Genomic DNA, 22660 nt, shown 5'->3' with positions numbered 1-22660 from the left:
CTATCTTAACTCAATCGCGATTGAGATTGATACAGAGATGTAGCGGTTTACGTTGGATATAACAATACTTTATCAACAAAGTCGTCTTAGATTCTTCTCCAATCCAAAAAAGAGGGTGGATTTTCGTTATTAAGAAGTGATTAAGCGGGGGACGGATATAGAACCTGAAAATCGGGTGGTACCTGCTAAAATCGGGTAATATGGCAACTCTAAAGACATTACTACAATCATATTAAGAACTAGTGGTGGGCACAAAAACCGGTTTTTCGGTTTTCGGGTTTCAGGAAAACCGAAACCGGTTTTTGAAAATTTTCAAAAAAACGGTTTTTATTTTTCACCGAAACCGGTTTCGGTTTTCTCCGAAACCGGTTATCAGTTTCGTTCAAAACCGGTTTGGGTTTTCACCTGATCCGGTTTCGGTTTTCTTCAAAACCGATTCCGGTTTTTTTAAATTTGTTCTATTTCTGACCAGAATGGTGTTTCGTTGTTCTCCGGAAACCGAATCCATTTCCACAGAAATAGTTTTATGTTTTTTCGAAAAGTTTTCACCGAAACCAGTTTCGGTGAAAACCGAACCGGTTTTGGAGAAAACCGAAACCGGATCAGGTCAAAACCCGAACCGGTTTTGAACGAAACTGATAACCGGTTTCGGAGAAAACCGAACCGGTTTTGGAGAAAACCGAAATGTCGGTTTTTCGGGTTTCGGTTTTTATGGAAACCGGTTTTCGGTTTTTATAAAAACAGGTTTTGCCCATCCCTATTAAGAACTTATCACAATGAACAATTAAGTTTGCTAAAAAAGAAAAAAATGGACTACTTATTTCAAGTTATAACAAAAGATATTTCAAATATAAAATATTGTAACTATACTGTGTGAATACATACATAGTCGTCCAGCAGCAGATAACAGTAGTTAGCCTTTGTCAAAAACACATCACAAATCTACAGTATATTACATTCACTTCTATACGGCGAACCCTTCTAAATGACATATCACACATACGCAAATAATAGAATATAACGTTTATGTCAATGATGTTATAAATAGAGGATCTGCCCATATGTATCGTCATCCTATTAAATAGATGAAGCCAAAAAACAACCGAGCATCGGTACGTCTGATTGGCTACTCTCGTTTCCGCCATCGTTTGATTGGCTACTTTCGTTTCTGCCATGATTGTTGGCTCAAAACATTGCGATCCTATTGGGCGGAGTGGGCAGAGTAGGGGTGGCGAAACTGTGACGTATGGCTTGAAGATTTTGTTGTAAGGGCAGATCTTCTATTTCATAAGATCCTTGGTTTATATAAGAAAATAAAGAAATTTCTTCGTTTCGTAATCTGGTTTTCAATACATTATAACAAATCACGGTATAAAATAGCGTTGCTTTTGTCAACAAGGACTTTCATATGTATGTAAGATTCTGTCACTTATTTATGTATGTATGGAAACACTATCACACCTTCTATATAGGAGGTATTTCCTTCCTGATAAAATCGTTAGGCGTAACGGGAGTTAGGCCAAATGAGAATTGACCTAAAATGGCGGATGTGATTATTATCTGTGGTTGGCTGCTGATAAAGTGTTAGGCAAAATAGGAATTAGGCAAAGTGGGAAGACACCTTGTTTCGAATATGATATAGCTAATAATTTGTATTCTGCTCCTTTGGTTGATTTGGAGCTTAGCGTCATTGTCAGCCCAGAGGCTATATGAGACGTGAGCTCTCACTTGAAATAGAACCCACAATTCCCGCGTCGAAACCCCATAGGCTAACCATATAACCGTTTAGGAGCTCTTATTTTGCTGGTATAGATTATTGTTTTGTATACTATATATTAAAAATTACATACCAATGAGTAATCGATTGTATCTTATTTTTTCATTTCCTCTTGGTAGTGTCACATACTTACAACACTAATGCACATACCATCTAACAGTGACACACATATTGGTAATAGTAACTACTTGTAAATTTGTTTTATATCACTGACCATTCATTTCTTCCACAGGTCACAAGTTCCTGAAATGCCCAAATACAGGAGACGAGATGACAGATTGTTATATACAAGCTATCAATGAATTTATTCCCCATTTAAGGAAAGGTAAGTTATTTACTTTTATTAACGTTTTTCTTTCTGCACTAAAGAGAACATATTAACACAAAGCTAGAAGTATACTCAAGAATGGACGGAATATGTGATTCTATCTCTAATAGTAATTCTCACTTAAAATTACTCCCTGTAGAAAAATTTACACTTCTTGTTATCTTGATCTGTATTTTTCTGTTAACAAGTTGAAAACATTAAAATGCCTTTTGGTTTCCTTGAGTTTTCATAAGCATTATGCATTAAAAAAAATAATTAAAATAGTTGCAAATGGAGAGATTATTGAGTATTTCTTTATAAAAAGTAGTGTTCTTTGTAATGAACACATTCTAAAAACGTCTCGAAAGAACTAACGCTCACGCCACTGGTAAAACGTGCCCACCTTTGGATAACTTTCTAATAACGCTTTTTACACTAATTCGGGGATGCTGAATGCAATGAAACTTTTTAAAAACACATCCGTTCATGAGGACACAAGAAAAATGGCCTCAAAGTTGGGATATTTATATTTGTTTAAATCGCAATTTCGAGATAATTTTTCTAGGACTCCATTGCCCGATATGTTTGAAAATAGTTCCATTGAATCTAGAATACCAAAATTAGTATAAGAAGAGTATTAGAAATGTATTCAAGTATGGGCACTTTCTGTTAATGGCATGAGCATTAGTTCTTTCCATCGTCTGCAGGGTAGTGTAATAGGTGTCCTCTGAAGGTGCATGAACGAATTAATACAGTACAAAAGCTGGTATGGATAAGGTTCGAGTAGCCACTACTACCATATTAATACCATAAAATGTCATAACCAAATAGCAGAGCCGCGGTGAAGAAATCGGTAAGGCGTCTTCCTATCAACTCGACAAGCTAAGGTTGATGAAGTGGGTTTTATTCTCCCGTCTCACTCCCTTTCAATAGTAACATTTTCACAGCTTCTGTCAAACGTCACGGTACCTGAGGAAACCTGACAAGGGAACCTTCCGAAAATGATAGTTGCAGTGAAAGATATGGCCTATGCCAATTGAAAGAGCTGTAACAGAGATGAGCATTTCCAAAAAAATAGCTGCCCATAGCAATAGGTTCAAGAAATATAAGGGGTGGAAGTTCGGGAAACAGCAAGGTTGGACAAGGGGGAAAAGTGCAAATTCCGCAAAAAAAAAAAAAAAGGGGGGGCACGGCAAAATACAATGCTGACAAGTGATGTATAGAAAGAGACTTGCCACAATAGGGAACAAATGAAGGCCACCAATGGGGTTAACAGTGTTGCCAACTGCAATGAAAAGTACATGTTTTGCAAAGAGCACTATATGTAGTGAGTGCAATATTCAGTGTCATGTAGAACACAAGATATGACGTGTATAATCAGTGGTACAATCTAACAAAAGAGAATAGAAAAAACAGAAGTACGAAAAATACGGAAAAGACGAAGTTGGCCACAATGCGCCTCATTTGATCACGAGCTGTGCATATTAGAATGAACAAAACAAGAAGCACCGACTATGCAGGAAACCGACGTACCTAGAGTCGAAAAGAAAAACGAGTTCCAAAGTTGGCAGCACTGGCTATGAACATCCAGACAATTCTAATATAGTTAGGCTACTCGCTTCACAAAAAGAAAATTCCGGCAACAGGCATCACTCGGAATGCATCAATGCTAGAGTGATTGAGGCAATTCCAAGTCGGGGAACATGAAATGGTTGGGTTCCTACAACCTATAATAGAAGTAAACATTATGTCATGGTTGGGTCGTGTGTGGGAATATACAGGGTGTCCCACCAAACTTTGTGACCTGAAAGATTTGAGAAACGAACAAAAATGTGACGGATCCAGTTGTGCAGGAATGTACCAATGTCAGGCCATGATAAAAGTCTGTGAGGAGCAAGTGCTCCCAGGATCCCCATCATAGGGCCCCAGAAGCCAACTTCAAAATTTCAAATGGCAACAGGGACCGAGTGGTAGCTCTCTCGATAGATCATGGAATGTGCAACAACACATATAGGAAACATTTGCTATATGAAGCATGTTTTTCAACATGGCCGCCAGAAATATATGTTGTATCTTAACATGGCATCGAACATTGTGATCTCAAATTGCTGCGAAGCGAAAAGAGATGTTGCAAATCCAATTGCACAGGAATGTACTCATGTCGAGAGCCAAGAAAACTTTGTAAGAAGCAAGTCCCCAGGGTCCCCATCATAAGGCTCGAGGGGTCAACCGCAACATTTCAAATGGGAACAGGGGGCGGATGATATTTCTCTGGATAGATACAACACCGCCTATAAGAAACATTTGCCATATGAAGCACGGGTTTCAAAATGGCCACCAAAAATGCACGTTGTTCTTGTCACCCGAGCAGATATTTTTGGCGGCCATTTTGAAATCCCATATAGTAAATATTTCTGATATGCGTTGTTGCATATTCCATGATTTATCGAAAGAAATATAACTCGACCGATGGTGCTATTAGAAAATTTGAAGTTAGTCCCTGGGACCCTATGATGGGGGACTTGGGGGCACTTGCGTCTCACGGAAGTTTCTCGCCCGCTGACATGGGTACATTCCTGTACAACTGGATATGTCACATTTTTTTTTTCGCTTTGAAACTATTTCAGTCGCAGAGTTAGGTGGGTCACTCTGGATACATCATATAGGCGGTGATAGTACTGCAGACAGCAACACACAGCAGATCAAGCTTTTGATTATGTTTGCTTTCTACTGGTGTGGATATGTGATAGAAAGACCACCAAAGGATCCGACACGTCTAGAGTACTGTTTCGAGACATTCACAGGCGATCATTGTACCATGTATGACGGATTGGCAGTATTCCGCTATGCTCACTGCAAATGTATCTTCTGTTTGGACCATTGTCTCATCGAATAATTGCACGTACAATGTGGACGAGCATGTACAAATGATGCGAAGGCTAATGCCTCTTGCCGGAATTTTCTTTTTGTGAAGCGAGTGGCCTAACTATATTAGAATTGTCTGGATTTTCATGGCCAGTGCTGCCAACTTTGGAACTCGTTTTTTTTTTTCGACTCTAGGTACGTCGGTTTCCTGCATAGTTGGTGCTTCTTGTTTTGTTCATTTTAATATGCACAGCTCGTGATCAAATGTGGCGCATTGTGGCCAACTTCGTCTTTTCCGTATTTTTCGTACTTCTGTTTTTTCTATTCTCTTTTGTTAGATTGTACCACTGATTATACACGTCATATCTTATGTTCTACATGACACTGAATATTGCACTCACTACATATAGTGCTCTTTGCAAAACATGTACTTTTCATTGCAGTTGGCAACACTGTTAACCCCATTGGTGGCCTTCATTTGTTCCCTATTGTGGCAAGTCTCTTTCTATACATCACTTGTCAGCATTGTATTTTGCCGTGCCCCCCCTTTTTTTTTGCGGAATTTGCACTTTTCCCCCTTGTCCAACCTTGCTGTTTCCCGAACTTCCACCCCTTATATTTCTTGAACCTATTGCTATGGGCAGCTAAGTTTTTGGAAATGCTCATCTCTGTTACATCTCTTTCAATTGGCATAGGCCACATTTTTCACTGCAACTATCATTTTCGGAAGGTTCCCTTGTGAGAAGTTAAAGCGGATTAAGCATGGTAATACTGCTGAGATTATAGTAGAAAAAAGCGCATGGAAGTATGAAGAAGCTTATGGCCATACCAACACATAATAGTTTTATAACATTTAGATATATTTTCAGCCAAGAAATATAACATGACAGGGTTATCGTTTATAAACCATGTCGTTTCTGTCGTATTGCTTGGTTGGAAATATCATTTCCGAAACCCTTATCACTCTATGTCGTAGTACTTTCTATGCTGAAAACCACTTTAATCATATAAAGTTTTCACGTGCTTCTTAGCTGAAAGTAACATTTCCAAACCTCTATTTCATAACTCTTCCTATGTTGACTCTATTTCGTAACACTTCCTATGCTGTAACCAACTATCGCCATAAAGTTATCATGCTCTTTTTCTTAACCACAAGTAATACTTCCAAATCTCTTATCACTGTATTTCATAGCATTTTTACTCTGAAAACTACTATCGTCATAAAGTTATCATGCTCTTTTTCTTAACCACAAGTAACATTTCCAAATCTCTTATCACTGTATTTCATAGCACGTTTTATATTGAAAACAACTATCGTTATAAAGTTATCATGTTCTATTTCTTAAATACAAGTAACATTTTAAAACATCTGTCTACCTTATTTTGCAGCACATTCTACATAAATAAATTAACATTGTGATAAAGTTACCACATTCTATTTCAAGCTAAGCATAACATTTCGATTACTACAGTATTTCCACCTAATTTCGTAGCACTTTAATGCTGTAAGCATTCACTATCATAAGGTTTTTAGTTTTGTGTTTCTTAGCAGCTAAAAGGATTTCCCAAACACTTGGAGCTCTATTTCATAGCCTATTAACCGCTATCGTCATGAAGTTAGCACGATACGTTATAGCTGAACTTCTGTGGAAACACTCAAGGTAATTTTAGGAATACTCAGCAATGGTAAATCTAAACCGAATGAAAAGATCTTTCTCCTTGCTTGGTTTGAAATCTTACTTTATTCAGGAAAAGCATCTAAGGATCAAAATTAGATATGAATATAATAGTGTTATACGTTATTTTGATCTGAATAAGTATACGTACTTTCTTCAACATTTAAAAGAAGGTCAGCAAAATTACTTGTACTCTGATTAGAATGTATAAATAAAAAGGGTACACATTATTTCTTTTTAGTGTAACTTTTCTGTATTCTTGTTTCAGGCCTACCTTCTTTCGGAATCAAGGCTATCGATCCCATGAAGTCGAAGGATTATACTATGAAAGCTGATGTGGGAAACTATTATTTTGCAATGACACTGTCTCACCCAGAAATTCGAGGCTTGAGCAAGGCAAAAGTTGCAGGAATTAGGTAAATGATTATAGACTTATTAATTATATAGATCAGTAAGAATATTTACCACGATATTCAAACAATATTTTGTCCCATCGCGAAAAACATAATTGGATAAGTACGGTTGTACATCGTTTCCCCTCTCTCTTACTGTTGTAGACTTAACAATCTTTATGGTGTATTCTGGTTCATGCGTTATCATGGCATTCTTCCATAGAACGCAAAGCTTTCTATGTTGGAAACAATTATCGGGTTAAGTTATCACGTCGTACCGGTACTTCTTAGCTTTAAGTAACATTGCGCGGTATTTCATAACGCTCTCTATGTTCTAAACTACTATTGTCATAATGTTGCTTCTTAGATAGAAGTAACATTTCCAAAACTATTATTACATTCTATTTGTAGCGCTTTCTTTGTAGTAAACTACTATTGTCATAAAGTTACCTTGTCGTACTTCTTAACTGGTAGCACATTTCCGAAAGTATTACCACACCTTGTTTCGTCGGACATTTTCTATGCTGCAAACTACTATCATCATAAAGTTGCTAAGTACTTCTTAGCTGGAAGAAAAACTTTCAAAACTATTACCACATTCCATTTCGTAGCGCTTTCTATGTTGGGAATTATTATCGTCATAAGGTTATTAAGTACCTCTTAGCTGAAAGTAACATCACCAAAAATATTACCATACTCTTTTCGTAGCACCTTTCTATACTGTAAATTGCTATAGCCATAACTATTAGTGTCGGTAGCTACTATAAACTGATGGAAACTGAGGGTAAAGCATTATCTCCATTACAGAAAAGAAATGCAAGGGGAAAGCAATTCGATGGCACCTTGTAACGTTTCAAAACAAACAGTTCAGACAGTTCTTGAGTCTTTGTATTTATCTTCTCTGGATATTTTCTAAATTGAATACACTTGCATTACGAGACAATGTAGTGGATATCTTATATATTTAGTTGGCAACAATTTTTGCCTCTCCCGGAATAGTTGTTGCAGATACGCCTTAACTGATGTATGTAACAATAACTATCAAAAAGTGGTATCCATAATCCTGGAAATTTATCTATTTTAATTTTTGAATAGTCTCTAAGTACTAAACACTTGTTTGTATATTTGCTATTATGGTTCATTAACATAATCAGTTCGTAACACACTGTTATTTCCCATTTTGCCAGAGGCAAGTTTCGGATATCAATATCACAATGTTGCCGTAGCTCTCCATCAGGATTCTGCCTCGTACGCATATGTAAAATCAATCATAGCTACGGGAATATAGACTGAATTACATTTGAAAAATGACCGGCTGGTAGCGATGATATCATGGTGCTCAGTTGTACTATTTAGTTCAATATATATTAATGTTGAGTGTGGCATTGATGAGTAAATGTATTACTTGCTGGCTTGTGTGGTTGCAAAGGTGAAGCTATGTGAACATCGTACCTTCTTTCAGTTCTTGCTTCTGACACCTAGCAATAATTATTTATAACAGTACTTTTGTGTACACTAGGTACACCTATATTTAGTTTTCAAGGAAGTGTTTGTGATTTTAAACATAAAGGTTTTCATTAATTATTAGTATTGTCCACAATATTAGACTAGACAAGACGAGAAAATTTAGGTTTCTCTCGTCTCATGTCGAAAATGTTGTAGAAGGCTTATCTGGTTTTATAAATTTATATACTTCATTTATACCCTGAGTGTTTGCTTAATTTCAACTACAAATCAACAGAATTCTTCCACATCACAAGACGTCCATGAACGGTGCGATATGACATATTTAAAATACATTTATTATTGAAGCATATTTTGAAATGAATTACGTCTTTTTAAACGTTGATAAGTGCTCTTCACTGTGTTCGAACACAGACTTTATGAATTTATAGATTTTATGCTATGAATTGTATAACACTAGAACAATGTTTGAGATCTAAAACTTTTGTGACCTGATATTATCCATGAGAATCGTGACATTTCTCGTCTTGTGTCGAATTCTTGTCTCATCTCTAATTTAAAGATGTACAATTAGTCTAATTTTCGAGACGGAATGTCACATTTCATAACTATTTATAATTTACGATTTGCTTTAATTCCTTGTATGTCAAAAGTAATGTAATGCTAAAGTCTGGGACTTCAACGCTGAGAAAGTAAGAATTAAATGAAACAAAAAAATAAATGTTTCCACACAAAATATGGGCATGGGATGTATTTTTCCCGTCCCATAAGTTTTAATAATTATCCAGGGACATTAATGCTCGCAGTAGAAAATTTAAAGATAACAGAAATATTCATGAGGTTTACAGTAGTGTTGAGGACGGTTGATCTAACTTTTGTGCCTCCGGAACCCTTACCCAGAGACTGTGGTTCAGATATTCCATAAGATCACCTCTAGGGGCCATAGGACCCAGGAGTACCCTTGATTAGCTTCCAAGTCAATGGGTACCATAGAAATAGCTTATAGGACTTCTAGAAGTTTGGAGACCCATCTCATTCCCTTTTGTGGGTGCAAAATTACCAAAAACATAAATTTCGGAAGTTTTTCACCTATTTTATTCTCTTTGATGAAGTGTTATTTCCTTGTATCATTATATGATTGAATACATTTTTCCAGATTAGGAGTAAATTAATGTTCAACCTGGAGGGGTTTATATAGGGCCACCTTAATTTTTGGAAAGTTTACACACATAAAAGAGAACGAGGTGGACCTCCAAACTTCTAGAAGTCCCCATAAGGTATTCATTACCTTGGAAGGTGATCCTATGTACCCCCGGGTAGTTCTATGCACCCCTGGGACATAGCCACTAAACCAGGGACCCAGGGGCACAAAAGTTAGATTAACCGGCCTTACGAGAATCTAAGAGAACAACATTCAAATCGTATTCATTATTGGAGTACAATGTGTAAGAATTTGCATGTAATGTATTTAAACGATAAATGGTTTTCACTGTGTTCATAACTAACTAACTCTATGGCCTATGGAACCCGGAGGTTCAATGTCGCGTTCACAAAAGCTCTCCACTGACTTCTATCCTTAGCTAACTGGATCCAGTTTCTACTTTGTATTCCAATCTCTGCGAGACCCATCTTAATATTGTCCTCCCATCTGCGCCTAGGTCTTCCTAATGGTCGTTTTCCGATTGGTCTTCCAGTCAAGACTTTAAAAGCGTTTCTACTTTCTTCCATTCTAGCTACATGACCCGCCCACCTCAGCCTCCTAGACTTGACGACCCTAACAATATTGGGTAAACCGTATAAATTATGTAGTTCCTCGTTATGAAGTTTCCGCCATTCCCCATTCCCGTTCCTCTTGGGTCCGAATATTCGTCTCAGAATCTTGTTCTCAAATACTTTCAGTCTATGTTCTTCCCTCAGAGTAAACGGCCATGTTTCGCAGTCATACAGAACAACAGGCATGATTATCGTTTTGTATATTTTACGCTTCAAATTCCTTGACAGAATTCGCGACGACAAGAGATTTTGAACCGAATAGTAACACGAATTCCCTGCTTTTAATCGACATTTAATTTCTCCGTGAATATGATTTTCCTCTGTTAATACTGATCTTAGATACTTTAAACTATCCACTTTATCAAAAGTATTATTTAATATTTTAACGCATCCATAATTTGCTGTATTCCGGTCCCGACGCACTTCCATGTATTTAGTTTCTCTGCATTTACTTCTAAACACATGTCCCTGCAAGTGTTTAATAAGATCTGTGCATGTCTTTCTATTATTCTCCTATCATCCCGTATTAAATTTACATCATCAGCATATGCCACAACCTGGTGAATACCGTTCAACTGTAGGCCCTGGTTGCTATCTTTGATTTTCCTTATAGCGTATTCCAGAACGAAGTTAAATAATAATGGCGACAACGCATCTCCTTGTTTCAGGCCATTTTCGACGTGAAAGCTCGTGGACAAAAATTTTCCTACCCGGACTTTACTTTGGGATTCATTTGAACATATCTTAATTAATCTAATTAGCTTTCTCGGTATTCCAAGTTCTGTAAGAACGTTGAATAATGTTTCTCTCCTAACTGATCGTACGCCTTTCTAAAATCAATAAATAGTTGATGTACCGGGGTATTGTATTCCCACTTTTTTTTCGAGTATTTGGCGAACGGTAAATATTTGGTCGATAGTTGATCGATTTCGTCTATCTTCGCATTGAAATCCCCTAATAGAATTTTCATATGGTATCGCTGGAGTTGGTCAAATATCCGTTCCACTTCTTCGTAAAAACTGTCTTTTATATCGTCATCCTTATCTTCAGCTGGGGCGTGTACATTTAAAACAATAATATCACACCACCGTCCCTTAAGAGTAATAAAATAAAGTCTATCAGTAACAAATTCAACCCGTTTAATTGCTGGTAGTATACGTTTATGAACAAAAACCCTGTTCCTGACTGGTGATTTTTATTTCCTTTCCCGTAAAAGAACGTAAAATTTCCGGAATTCTCAGATCCATTTCCTTCCCACCTAGCTTCCTGAACTCCTACTACGTCCATCCTGTATTTCTCTAACTCACTTTTACGGATTTTAATGTGCCTGCCCTATAAAGACTCCTAATATTCCATGTTCCAAATCTCATGTCCATTTTCTTTTGCTGAGGTCGTGCCAAGTTATCAGTCCTTGTCCGAGGCTTTTGTGCATATTTCTGAACAAGTGCTTTTTTTTCAGTATGAGGTTGTTAGCCCTACCCAAACCTCAAAGCTGGAGGACCACTCCTAGTCGACTGTCCGCGACTGCTTATTCAGTATATTCGCAGCTAACCTCTATATCTAGAGGCCTTCTCCTTGATCCGCAACCTGAGGACGCGCCATGCCGTGGTGACAGGAACCCACGTTACACGGCTTCATTGTGCTCATACAATGAATTTATCAATTTATAGTATTTTATACTATGAATCATGTAACAGGAATACAATGCTTGGGATCTAAACCTTGAGTGAATTAGTGTTGTCCATATGACTCGTGAAATCTTTTGTTTCGCATAGATTCTCATTTCGAAAATGAGACTAGAATTTTGTCCTTCCTCGTATCGTTTAGAATATAGAAACATATTTTTCATCTCGTAATCAACATTAGGTATAAGAAGATATCTAAAATTCCACGGAATGTCCACGGGCAAAACTAGGACATCTTGTGGAAATGAAAGTATCATAGAACTAATCTCCTTTAGGTATCCAATGTACGTTTCTTGCTAAGTGAGTTGTATCTTATCTTATATAAATTTGTGGAGATAATTATTATGGATTGTTATCTTATTTATTTATTTATTTACAGTTTAGAAGATGGATTCAAGATGAATCTTACCATACCCCAAATAAAAATTGATACAGATTTTAGAAATTACTACCGCCTCATTACAATAAACGCAACGGATATTGGAGAACTTAGCATCAGTCTTAGTAAGTAACAGAACTTCGCTCATTCAAGTACCTTTATGATTTAACATACGGGCACTTGCCATGCTTAGAACATTTCCTGTCAACGACCTCAGTTAATACTTCAGAGATATAGTGGTATTGATTGTGGTTACACAAGCTTGTTTCATCAATAGCTACGGATCAATTTATTTTTTTTCACATTTATAGTAGCCTCACACAAAATCTTCCCAGTTGAGAGTTCTGACAAGAGAATAAATGGTGGTGCTGACTGCTGACTGTGGTCACACCTTCACATATTGTCAAGAGATAAGAATCAATTTATTTCTCTTATAGTTAAAGTAGCCTCGCTCATAGCATTTTTCAGATAACTAGCTCTGATGAAAGTTTAAAGAAATAATGATATTGACTATGGTCACACCTGCACGTATTATCAACAGCTATAGTACAGTTTATTTCTCTTATACTTATAGTAGCCTCGCTCACAACCTTCCCAGTTGAAAGTTCTGAAGAGAATAAATGGTGGTGTTGACTGTGGTCACACCTCCACATATCATCAAGAGCTAAGAATTAATTTATTTCTCTTATAGTTAAAGTAGCCTCGCTCATAACATTTTTCAGATAACTAGCTCTGATGAAAGTTTAAAGAAATAATGATATTGACTATGGTCACACCTTCACGTATTATCAATAGCTATAGTACAGTTTATTTCTCTTATACTTATAGTAGCCTCGCTCACAACCTTCCCAGTTGAAAGTTCTGAAGAGAAAAAATGGTGGTGTTGACTGTGGTCACACTTCCACATATCATCAAGAGCTAAGAATTAATTTATTTCTCTTATAGTTAAAGTAGCCTCGCTCATAACATTTTTCAGATAACTAGCTCTGATGAATGTTTAAAGAAATAATGATATTGACTATGGTCACACCTTCACGTATTATCAATAGCTATAGTACAGTTTATTTCTCTTATACTTATAGTAGCCTCGCTCACAACCTTCCCAGTTGAAAGTTCTGAAGAGAATAAATGGTGGTGTTGACTGTGGTCACACCTCCACATATCGTCAAGAGCTAAGAATTAATTTATTTCTCTTATAGTTAAAGTAGCCTCGCTCATAACATTTTTCAGATAACTAGCTCTGACAAAAGTTTAAAGAAATAGTGGAGTTGATGGATCACATTTTCACGTGTCATAAATAGCAAATTATCAATTTAGTACAGGACAAATGTTACGAGAAACAGATCAATTTTGAGCTCAGAAACAAAAGCGTTGGAGAAATCTCGAACTGTAGAACCCATTGAGCACGACAGTGTTTTTTCTCAAGAAAATAAGAGTAGAAACGATTTGAACAGGGCTATTAAATCGGAAAGATTAAATACTATAGTTCATCGGTTTGTATTTGGTCTAGGAATTAATTCGTGCGGGTGGACAAGAGATGGCGCAACGAACGGAGCGTCCCACAGTTCCGTGTATCCACACATGTGTTGCAAACCCCTGTCATCGCGTATCGTTCGTAGTATAGGGCAGTGGATTAAAGCGTCAACAACACCAGTTTGTAGTTAAGTGAACATGGCGCAATTTGTGCCTGATAAAGTGTTTTTGCGGGGTGTCCTGCTGCATTACTTTAACATGCAGAAAAGTGCGACTGAAAGTCATCGTATTTTGGTGGAAGTGTATGGTGACCATGCTCTAGCTGAGCGAACGTGTCAGAAGTGGTTTGCACGGTTTAGAAGTGGTGATTTCGGCTTGGCAGACCAAGAGCGAGCTGGACAGCCAAAAAAATTTCAAGACGAAGAATTGACAGCATTGCTCGAGCAGGATTCGTGTCAAACGCAGGAACAACTTGCAGCAGCATTAGGCGTTGATCAAACAACAGTCTCCAAACGCTTGAAAGCCATGGGAATGATTCAAAAGATGTCACATTGGGTTCCACATGAATTGAAAGACAGATACGTTGAAAGACGAAAAACCATTTGCGAATTGCTGCTTCAACGACAGAGCAGAAAGGGGTTTCTGCATCGAATTATTACGGGTGATGAGAAGTGGATCCATTACGAGAACCCTAAACGAAAAAAGGCCTGGGTGAAACCAGGTGAACCAGGTCCATCACAACCAAAACGAGATATTCACTGTGCAAAGGTTATGCTGTGCATATGGTGGGATATGAAAGATGTGGTGTACTATGAGCTGCTGCAACCGGGTGAAACTATGAATGGAGAACGTTATCGACGACAATTAATGCGTTTGAAGCAAGCTCTGGCAAGAACACGACCAGAATGGGAGAACAGACATGATAAAGTTATTGTTCAACATGATAACGCTCGCCCACATGTCGCGAAACCGGTCAAAACCTATTTAGAAAATGTCGGATGGGAAGTTTTACCCCTCGATTGCATGAACAACGATTTGATTGGACAGCGGTTTACTTCTTCAGAAGATATCGAAACATGGGTCTCTGACTGGATCGCTTCCAAGGATGAGGACTTCTTTCGCCACGGAATCCGTACATTGCCTGACAGATGGGCGAAAGTGGTGGCTAGCGATGGACAATATTTTTCTTAAGGTATTTATGTATTTTGTGTTTGTACTACAGCTTCAATGTGTGCGTACCAACCGCACGAATTAATTCCTAGACCAAATACTAACGAAGGTATTGCAATGTACGGCTGTATAATATTCAGATTTGAATGTCGAATAAAATGTAATTTAAAACTGTTGATACCGATATATGAAGAAATATGAACATGTTCCATATTAAAATGCCGAAATGCACCATATTAAAGTGTCGAAACTTTTAAATATTCTACATTAAAATTTCAAAACATCGATAAATATCAAAATATCACATATTAAAATATAGAAATATTCATGATTATTGAAATATTTCATTATAATAAAAAATATTATTATTATTATTATTATTATTTATAGACGACAATTATACAGTAACCTATTGACATTTCAAGATACATTTAACGTTGATTTTGTTTGAATAAGTTAAAAGGAACAATTAACAATATATTTAATATTGTTTATTTTTTTGCAAAATTTGAAATAATTAGGAAATAGTGTATTAGTGAATAATTATATTTTAATAATCTGTAAAATGTAAATTGTGCACTGTTCAAGGAATGTAATATTTTGTAGTTTTGCCAGCGGACTTAATGCAAAGTGGGATCTTATTGTTGTCTAATTTCTAATCTATATATATAATCTATATATATAAAAGAGAACGTACAAATCCTTTGTTCCCTCATCACGCTAATACGGCTGAACCAATTTCTTTCATTTTTGGGGGGTTATTAGGATTTGGACCCTAGATTGTTTTTATCATATCACTTTAATTTTTAATTACCAGTGTCTTGAGATAATGGACCATTCAAGTGTCCATAACGTACAAATCCTTTGTTAGTTCATCATAGGTAAAAATAAACGTATTTATATGCAACCCGCATGACCGTGTCACTCGGCGGGTTAACATAAATGACAGGCGATATAATGTTAACATTTACTGCAAGCATATTTCACGGGTATTAAACACATGAGATATGGAGTTGTGCATTTAAATTTTCATTTCAACCCAGCGAAGCGGGTAATATATGCTAGTTTTAATTAACTTTGAATGTTACAAATTTGAATGAGGCCGTCGGTTTTAACAATATTTCATTGTTAAATTTTAATGTAAATAATTAGGCAAAAATTGCTTTGTTGTTACAATACATATATTTTTTGTTCAAAAAAAATGTTTTTCCTTTTGAGCTAAATATAATATTGTTATTTAATTTTTTTATTATTTTTTTAAAACAATTTTCTTTATTTATTTTACACGTTTCCTTCTATTCACTTATGTTTATATGAAATACAGTGTCATAATCAGTAAAATGTAACTACAGAATTTTTATGCACAGAAGTTCAAAATAATTAACGAAGAATACATAACAATATATTAATTTACCATATTTATATATGCTTTATAAAAAGATTCATTTCACATGGCTTTCGAGAAAAAATAACAATTATGGATAATCTGAATATTGTTTTTGGTATAGCAGCAATAGCATGCTGAACATTAAGTGCGACCTTTTGCCCCGCTTTACTCTACTGGAGAAGAAATATCTCCTCCAGTTCTCTTCCAGGCGGCAACGTACCAAGAACTGACGAAACGTTGCCACGTTGGACCGCAATGGATATACGTTGTATCCATTATAATATATCATAATATCCCACGTTAAAACATCGAAATTTTGAAAAATGTTACATATTGAAATATCTCGTATTTAAGTATCAAAACATCGCATATTAAAATACCGAAATATTGCAATATTCCATACTAAATTACCAAAAAGTATTGAAATATCGTATTTTAAAATATCGGCAAATACCTGAAGTATCTATATATTGATCAGTAATATTTTTGACATTAATATTTCGATATTTGTAAATATTAATCGATCAGCATATCGTAATAACATGGGCACTCGAAGAGGGGGCAGGATGGGACCCGCCCCCCAGCTCACGAAAACAACTTAAATTTCTTAAGATTTTCTTAATATAAATAGAAAGTACCAAACGTAATATACCAAACAGGAAGATGTCCCCCTTGAAAATTTTCTTCGGACACCCGTGCGTAATAACGTGCAGCACTAACGCAATGTACTGTCAAGAGTATTATACTGTACCGTAAAGGGAATACTGTCGCCAAATTTATTCAGCAAAATCTGTCACTCAACAAGGTCCAAGAGCTCCACATTTTATTTCCATTGTGGGGAGGTTTTCGCTCATTCTGGAAGGCATTGAATTTAACAATATAATTAACTGTTTTAAGTTTTCACGACAAGAGTTGAACACTTCATTTTACGATTTTTAGATTATACTTCGTGTGGTCTAATCAAACAAACGATGACTGTTTTGCTGATTTTATTGCCAGCCTTCTCAGGGTCATTATGAATGTGGATAACTCGGTAGTATGAAGTTTGATCCACATATAAATACACAACATCAACTTTCATACCGACCGTTAAGAGGCTGTGAATACAATCAGTGAGACGATTGTCGGTTATAAAATTAGAACACCCAATGTCTATGTTTCAAAAAACAGGTTCCTCCTCCGATCTTTTCCATTCAATGAAGCTGTAAATGACAGTTTTATCACTTCCGGTTTTAATATGCAATTTCTCATAGTTTGAGCTTTGTTATATTAATGCTAGAAGCATATGCTAATATTGTAATAGTAACAATAATTAGTAACGCTTAATATCAAATGAAAATTGTTTATTTTCTTTAATTTTGTGAGCCGAAGTTCCAAATTTGGTCGTCCATTTCTAGCAAAATTTTGAAAATTTACCGGGAAGAAATGGATAATTTGCTCGTTTGTGTGCTTGCTAATATGTATGGAGAGCGGATATAATCATGGAACTATTTGGCAAGCGGGAGGAACTACTTCGCGCAAAGGTACTTTCACATGGTTAATTATGTGAAAGTAAGAAGCATTTTTATTCAAAACATGGCTGTAGGTGTACAGAGACGCTCCAGTTGGTATCCATACTCAAAGACAAGAATTTACACTCTGTTAATTTGAATAAAATGGATCCAAACTTCCTAACTCTAAGCTAACCCAACCCTACTCTACCCTATTTATTTCTATCTTAGTCTATTCTACCTTATCCTACTCTATTATACCCTTTCAAAGAGATTCTTAAAATTGATGATTTTTAAATTTTCGTAGCTGTTATTGGGCTTTTTGTCGAAAACCAATCGGACGACCAACTTCGGAATAAATGCCATTTTGTGTCAGTCACTCTATGTATTGTGAGTACAAACAGGAACAGCAAACAAAAACAGCTATTTTATTTACTTTCTTATTTAAAATCATTGTTTTTCTCTTCTTTCAGCAAATGTTTCATTATCCAACAACATAGTTTACCATTTGGAATTCGTCGATCGTAGACTCTATGCTAAAATTGATTACATTGAAACGGACATGAAGCTAGAAGGTGCAAATATTCGAGCTGATAATGTTATTAGCAGTGATGCTAGCACGAATTGTAAGTAAATCTGTTAAAATTTATATAAGATAATACTTTTTCGGTACTTGGTAAAAATTCAAATAAGCCAGGTAAAATTTTACTCATAGCAAAAACAACAATTAATATGTATTCTCATTGTGAGTTACTTACAATAGTGAGTTACAATACATTGTGAGTTACTGCAAAATAACAAGCAATAGACTTTTACATCATTTTTCTTTATTTTACTTCTACATCACTTAACATCACTTTTCTTTATATAAAATAGTTCCCTATTAATTCTATTCTTTATTTTCTTGGTGCTTGTCCACCATCAGCTTACAATCCTACAAAATTAATATAAACTGTCATGATATGAAAACAAGGATTCTTCTGCCTATCACTCACTTTTACGAGGGTTATTTGGAAATGTTTTGTTTCTTGACCCAGTGGGTAATGTGGGAACCGGAGATTCCGATAACAAGCAGAGACATAATAGTAACATTAAAGACCAGGGCATCTAAGGAGTAGGGGAAGACACTATTCTCAATTACTGCGTAGGTACCAGTCTATACACAATACTATACGGAACTATCTACCTAACTAGTTTGCTAATGATTACCTAATATGTAATTGTGTTTTAATGCTGTTTCTATGTTATATGACTACATTATGGCGTCTTCATAAGTAAATTACGAGAAGCAGTCATAGAGTCCCTGAAATTTTGTTGTAGCTCTCTATTACAGCAATATAAGAACACATTTGCTTAATTGCCTTCAAAGTAGGAATCTTTGAAACACATACACACTTGCCGCTTTTGCGGGCTCCGTAGTATTTCATCCCAGTAGCGTTTCGTCCGAAGACAAAATTCGTAGCATTTCGTCCCGGTGTAGTAGCGTTTCGTCCGAATGCAAATCCATGGCAGTTCGTCTCGAGCTACCGTTATGTTTATTGATTAGTGAACAGACTAATGAGTAGAGTTTCGTCCAGTAACCCACACAGATGATGACTCACCCGTCGATCAACCGGTAATTCTGAAACTTAATCTAGGTGGCAGCACAGCCGGATAAGGCTACTAGGCACTTCGAACACTTGCTAACGACCGTTCTCCAATGGAAGTACGGGACTCAAGATGTGTGCTGCCTTACCTTTTTGAAACCAGCAAAAATGGAGAAAGGATGACTATATATCCACAGTATCACAGAAGACCACGAAAAATTGACTGAATTTTTCATTACTTTGTTGACCAGTGGTTTGAAAATCCACAAATATGTTTCCATGGATGACAGAATTATAAGAGCTATTGAGTCACTGGAAAAGTCAGGAGACATCGGGAGCTTTTTGAGAAGTGTCACTTACATAATCCTTATAGATTTAAAAGAAAGGAAAGCCGTTAGGACTGACATATGAAAATATTGGACGAAGCTATTGATAGTGAGGAATATACGAATATCATTTAATAAGTAACAAAGCGCAGGCTGCAATTATATTTTTGTGACTAGGCCTTAAGTTTTAAGCCCTAGTGAGGTGATTCCGTGGATTTTTTAAGTTTATGAAAATTAAAAAAAAATAATCCATGAATTAACCGCGCGAGTCCATGAAATTCGTGGGTTACTTGCTACCCCTTTCGTATATGTTGAGTGCCAAGCTTATACAGCAGGCCCACCTCTGTCAATAAAAGAGGGCAAGCAGTCCAGGCTGGTGACAACAGTGAAGCTTATCGCACTGTAAACTTAATAAATATATGCGTGTGTTGTGTGTTTGTGAGTGTAAGTACTGGGCGAAACGCTACTCGAAACCTAAGTTTCGTGTTCGTGGAATTGGAACGAAATGCTGCTTGGGACGAAACAATACGACAGCGGTGGGATTGGGATGAAACGATACTGGGAAGAAACGCTACTTGGGACGAAACGACACGACACGCTTTTGCGATTGCTAGAAAAAACCGACAAGAGGCCTCTTTTGGTACCTTCAGAAGTTCAGTCGTCCTAAGTTAGTTCTGATGTCTTCTACGGTGGCGAAACGGGAACCAATGCTATTTTCCGTAAAGCGCTGGCACCATAAACTGATTTTAAGGCTATTAAAGTAGGTATCTGAAGCAGATTTCCCCAATTTGCACAAAAATTAGATGTTGGTATGTTGCTCGAACTGCGACAATGCACTAACTGATTATCACAGACTCCTCCGTTTAGCTATACTACTTGTAAACTGACTGTCATGACCTGTTCACACTTGTCATATTCATAACTGGGAAACCTGAGCACTGTACTGTATAAGATCCATTGTAATTGCATCTCAAATGCCAAAACTACAACTTTCCGGAAACTTTTGACTATCACTCGTATTTAAATATTACGGTAATGATGCTTTATGAATTAACATATTTCACTGTAATTTTTCCACAAAGTGGCCCCTAATATTCTCAGTCTGCACCAAATAAACAGACTAACCTTACTGTATTTATCAACCACTTTCCACTAATATTGTTTCTCTTGTTACAAGCATGTTTACAATATGAGGGCTCACAAGGGAAAATAACTCGCCATATATGTCAGGGAACACCTACAATATTGAAAAAGATGTTCAGCTCATTATATTTTAATTATTAGATTAAGAGATTACTGTAATCACCGTATTATGTTCGAAGAGACCAACATCCAATAGTACTTTTCACGCATGCATATTACCCAGTTCAAAGTAACCTGGCGTAATAGACTCACACCCCTTTTGGAAACAAAACAAATAACACTGAAGACACTATATGCGTCTAACCCAGGCCCGTAGTTAGGTAAGTGCTATTCTGTGCTCGAGCACAGAGCGGCAAAATTTTGGAACTTTTTTAAGACTCACAATAAAGTAATATTTAAAAGTAGCAACCCGCAGAGTCCCGCGTAAGCGCGAAAAATCATATTAATGTGTTTGATTCGCTCTAATTACAGTAGTTACTAATTAGCTAGCTTATTTGATTATTTTTAAAAAGTCATCTTCTATCACCCCCACCCCAAGGGGTGAGGATGTACTTGAACATCATGAAAACTGATACCGCTATACTCAGCGACCTCAAAAACTATGAATTCAACATTAATATCTGTCGTTTTCGATTACTTCTAAAATCTCACCCTCCCTGGGGAGTGAAGTATGATATTGAAGTTGAATTGGATTAAAACCGTTACTATTAATCTTAACGACCCCAAAAACTGTGAATTCAACTCTAATATTGATCGTTTCCGATTATTTTAAAAAATGTCTCCATGTTATTTTTCTGGAAACTTTGCACCGCCATATCTCAGCTCAGGTGTAACCTAGGGACCTAAACAGTTCATTTGGATCATTTCGCTGAGAGCGTTTAAACATATTAAAATTTCATGTTTTTATGTATTATGGTTCTCGAGTTGAAAAGCGCTACAGACAGACAGACAACTTTTGTATTATTAATATAGATAGTATTAAACCATTACTGATGGTGATTAACGTAATCAATTATTTTTCTTATCAGTTATTTCCTTGTTTGAGACATAAGTTTGTGCTGGGGGCAGCAAATTAATTAGAGCACAGGGAAGCACAATATATTGGCCTAAATACGGGCCTGGTCTAACTTGTATTGGGAAATAGGGTTTAAGAGAAGATTTAATGCTATGTTTTGGGCTTATGGCCCAAAGGCCTTCTGAGGTCTTTTAGACCGCTTTTCCTAACGTACCTTGTCGACACCACTAAGCCAGCAGAGGAGGGGTAAAGCGCCCGGGAACTTTCCTCAATGATTCAACAATGATTCAAGAGAATAGGAGAATATGTTGAGAATTAGAGTGATGGATACCACCAGTGGGAGCATTTCAACGCAGGCAAATATAGCACAGCTTCGGTTAACAGTGTGTTTTCTTGGACGCAGCTTAATTATGCGTTCTATTTATTATGCTGTAATTATCGTGAAAGTGTTCAATTACGCAATATACATGTAAAAAATTATTGATAATAAGCACTTTCTGTGAACAATATGGAGAAAAGCACCTCCAAGAGCAAACTTCAGCTTGTGAATTTTTTCATGACAAATTATTAATATCAGATTGTAGGGTTGCCAGAGAAATATTTGTTTATAAAATATGAACAAAATTACCGGAGTCGTTATTGAGAAGACCGTTCAGGAGTAAACTACCCTTTGTGACTTTATTAATAGAGAATGATTCATATCATATTGAAGGCTTCTTAATAGAACATTTATTTATGAAATATAGACAAAA

The 22660-nt window shown here is 36.4% G+C and overlaps 1 protein-coding gene across 1 annotated transcript in view; it reads left to right on the top strand.

The window, feature by feature from the left end:
- Window positions 1-22660, top strand: part of LOC145691995 (uncharacterized) — a 39595-nt gene that overhangs the window by 13633 nt on the left and 3302 nt on the right. Inside the window, exons 2-5 of the mRNA XM_081767294.1 lie at window positions 2010-2102; window positions 6894-7041; window positions 12319-12443; window positions 18312-18464. Of these exons, the coding sequence (XP_081623420.1) occupies window positions 2010-2102; window positions 6894-7041; window positions 12319-12443; window positions 18312-18464 (519 nt within the window). The remainder of the gene's footprint in view (window positions 1-2009; window positions 2103-6893; window positions 7042-12318; window positions 12444-18311; window positions 18465-22660) is intronic.

This window comes from Thermobia domestica, chromosome 8, assembly GCF_964235325.1.
Source record: "Thermobia domestica chromosome 8, izTheDome1.hap1.1, whole genome shotgun sequence".
Taxonomy (NCBI): Eukaryota; Metazoa; Arthropoda; class Insecta; order Zygentoma; family Lepismatidae; genus Thermobia; species Thermobia domestica.
The sequence above is the reverse complement of the archived record's forward strand: the minus strand, read 5'-3'. Positions and strand labels throughout refer to the sequence as shown.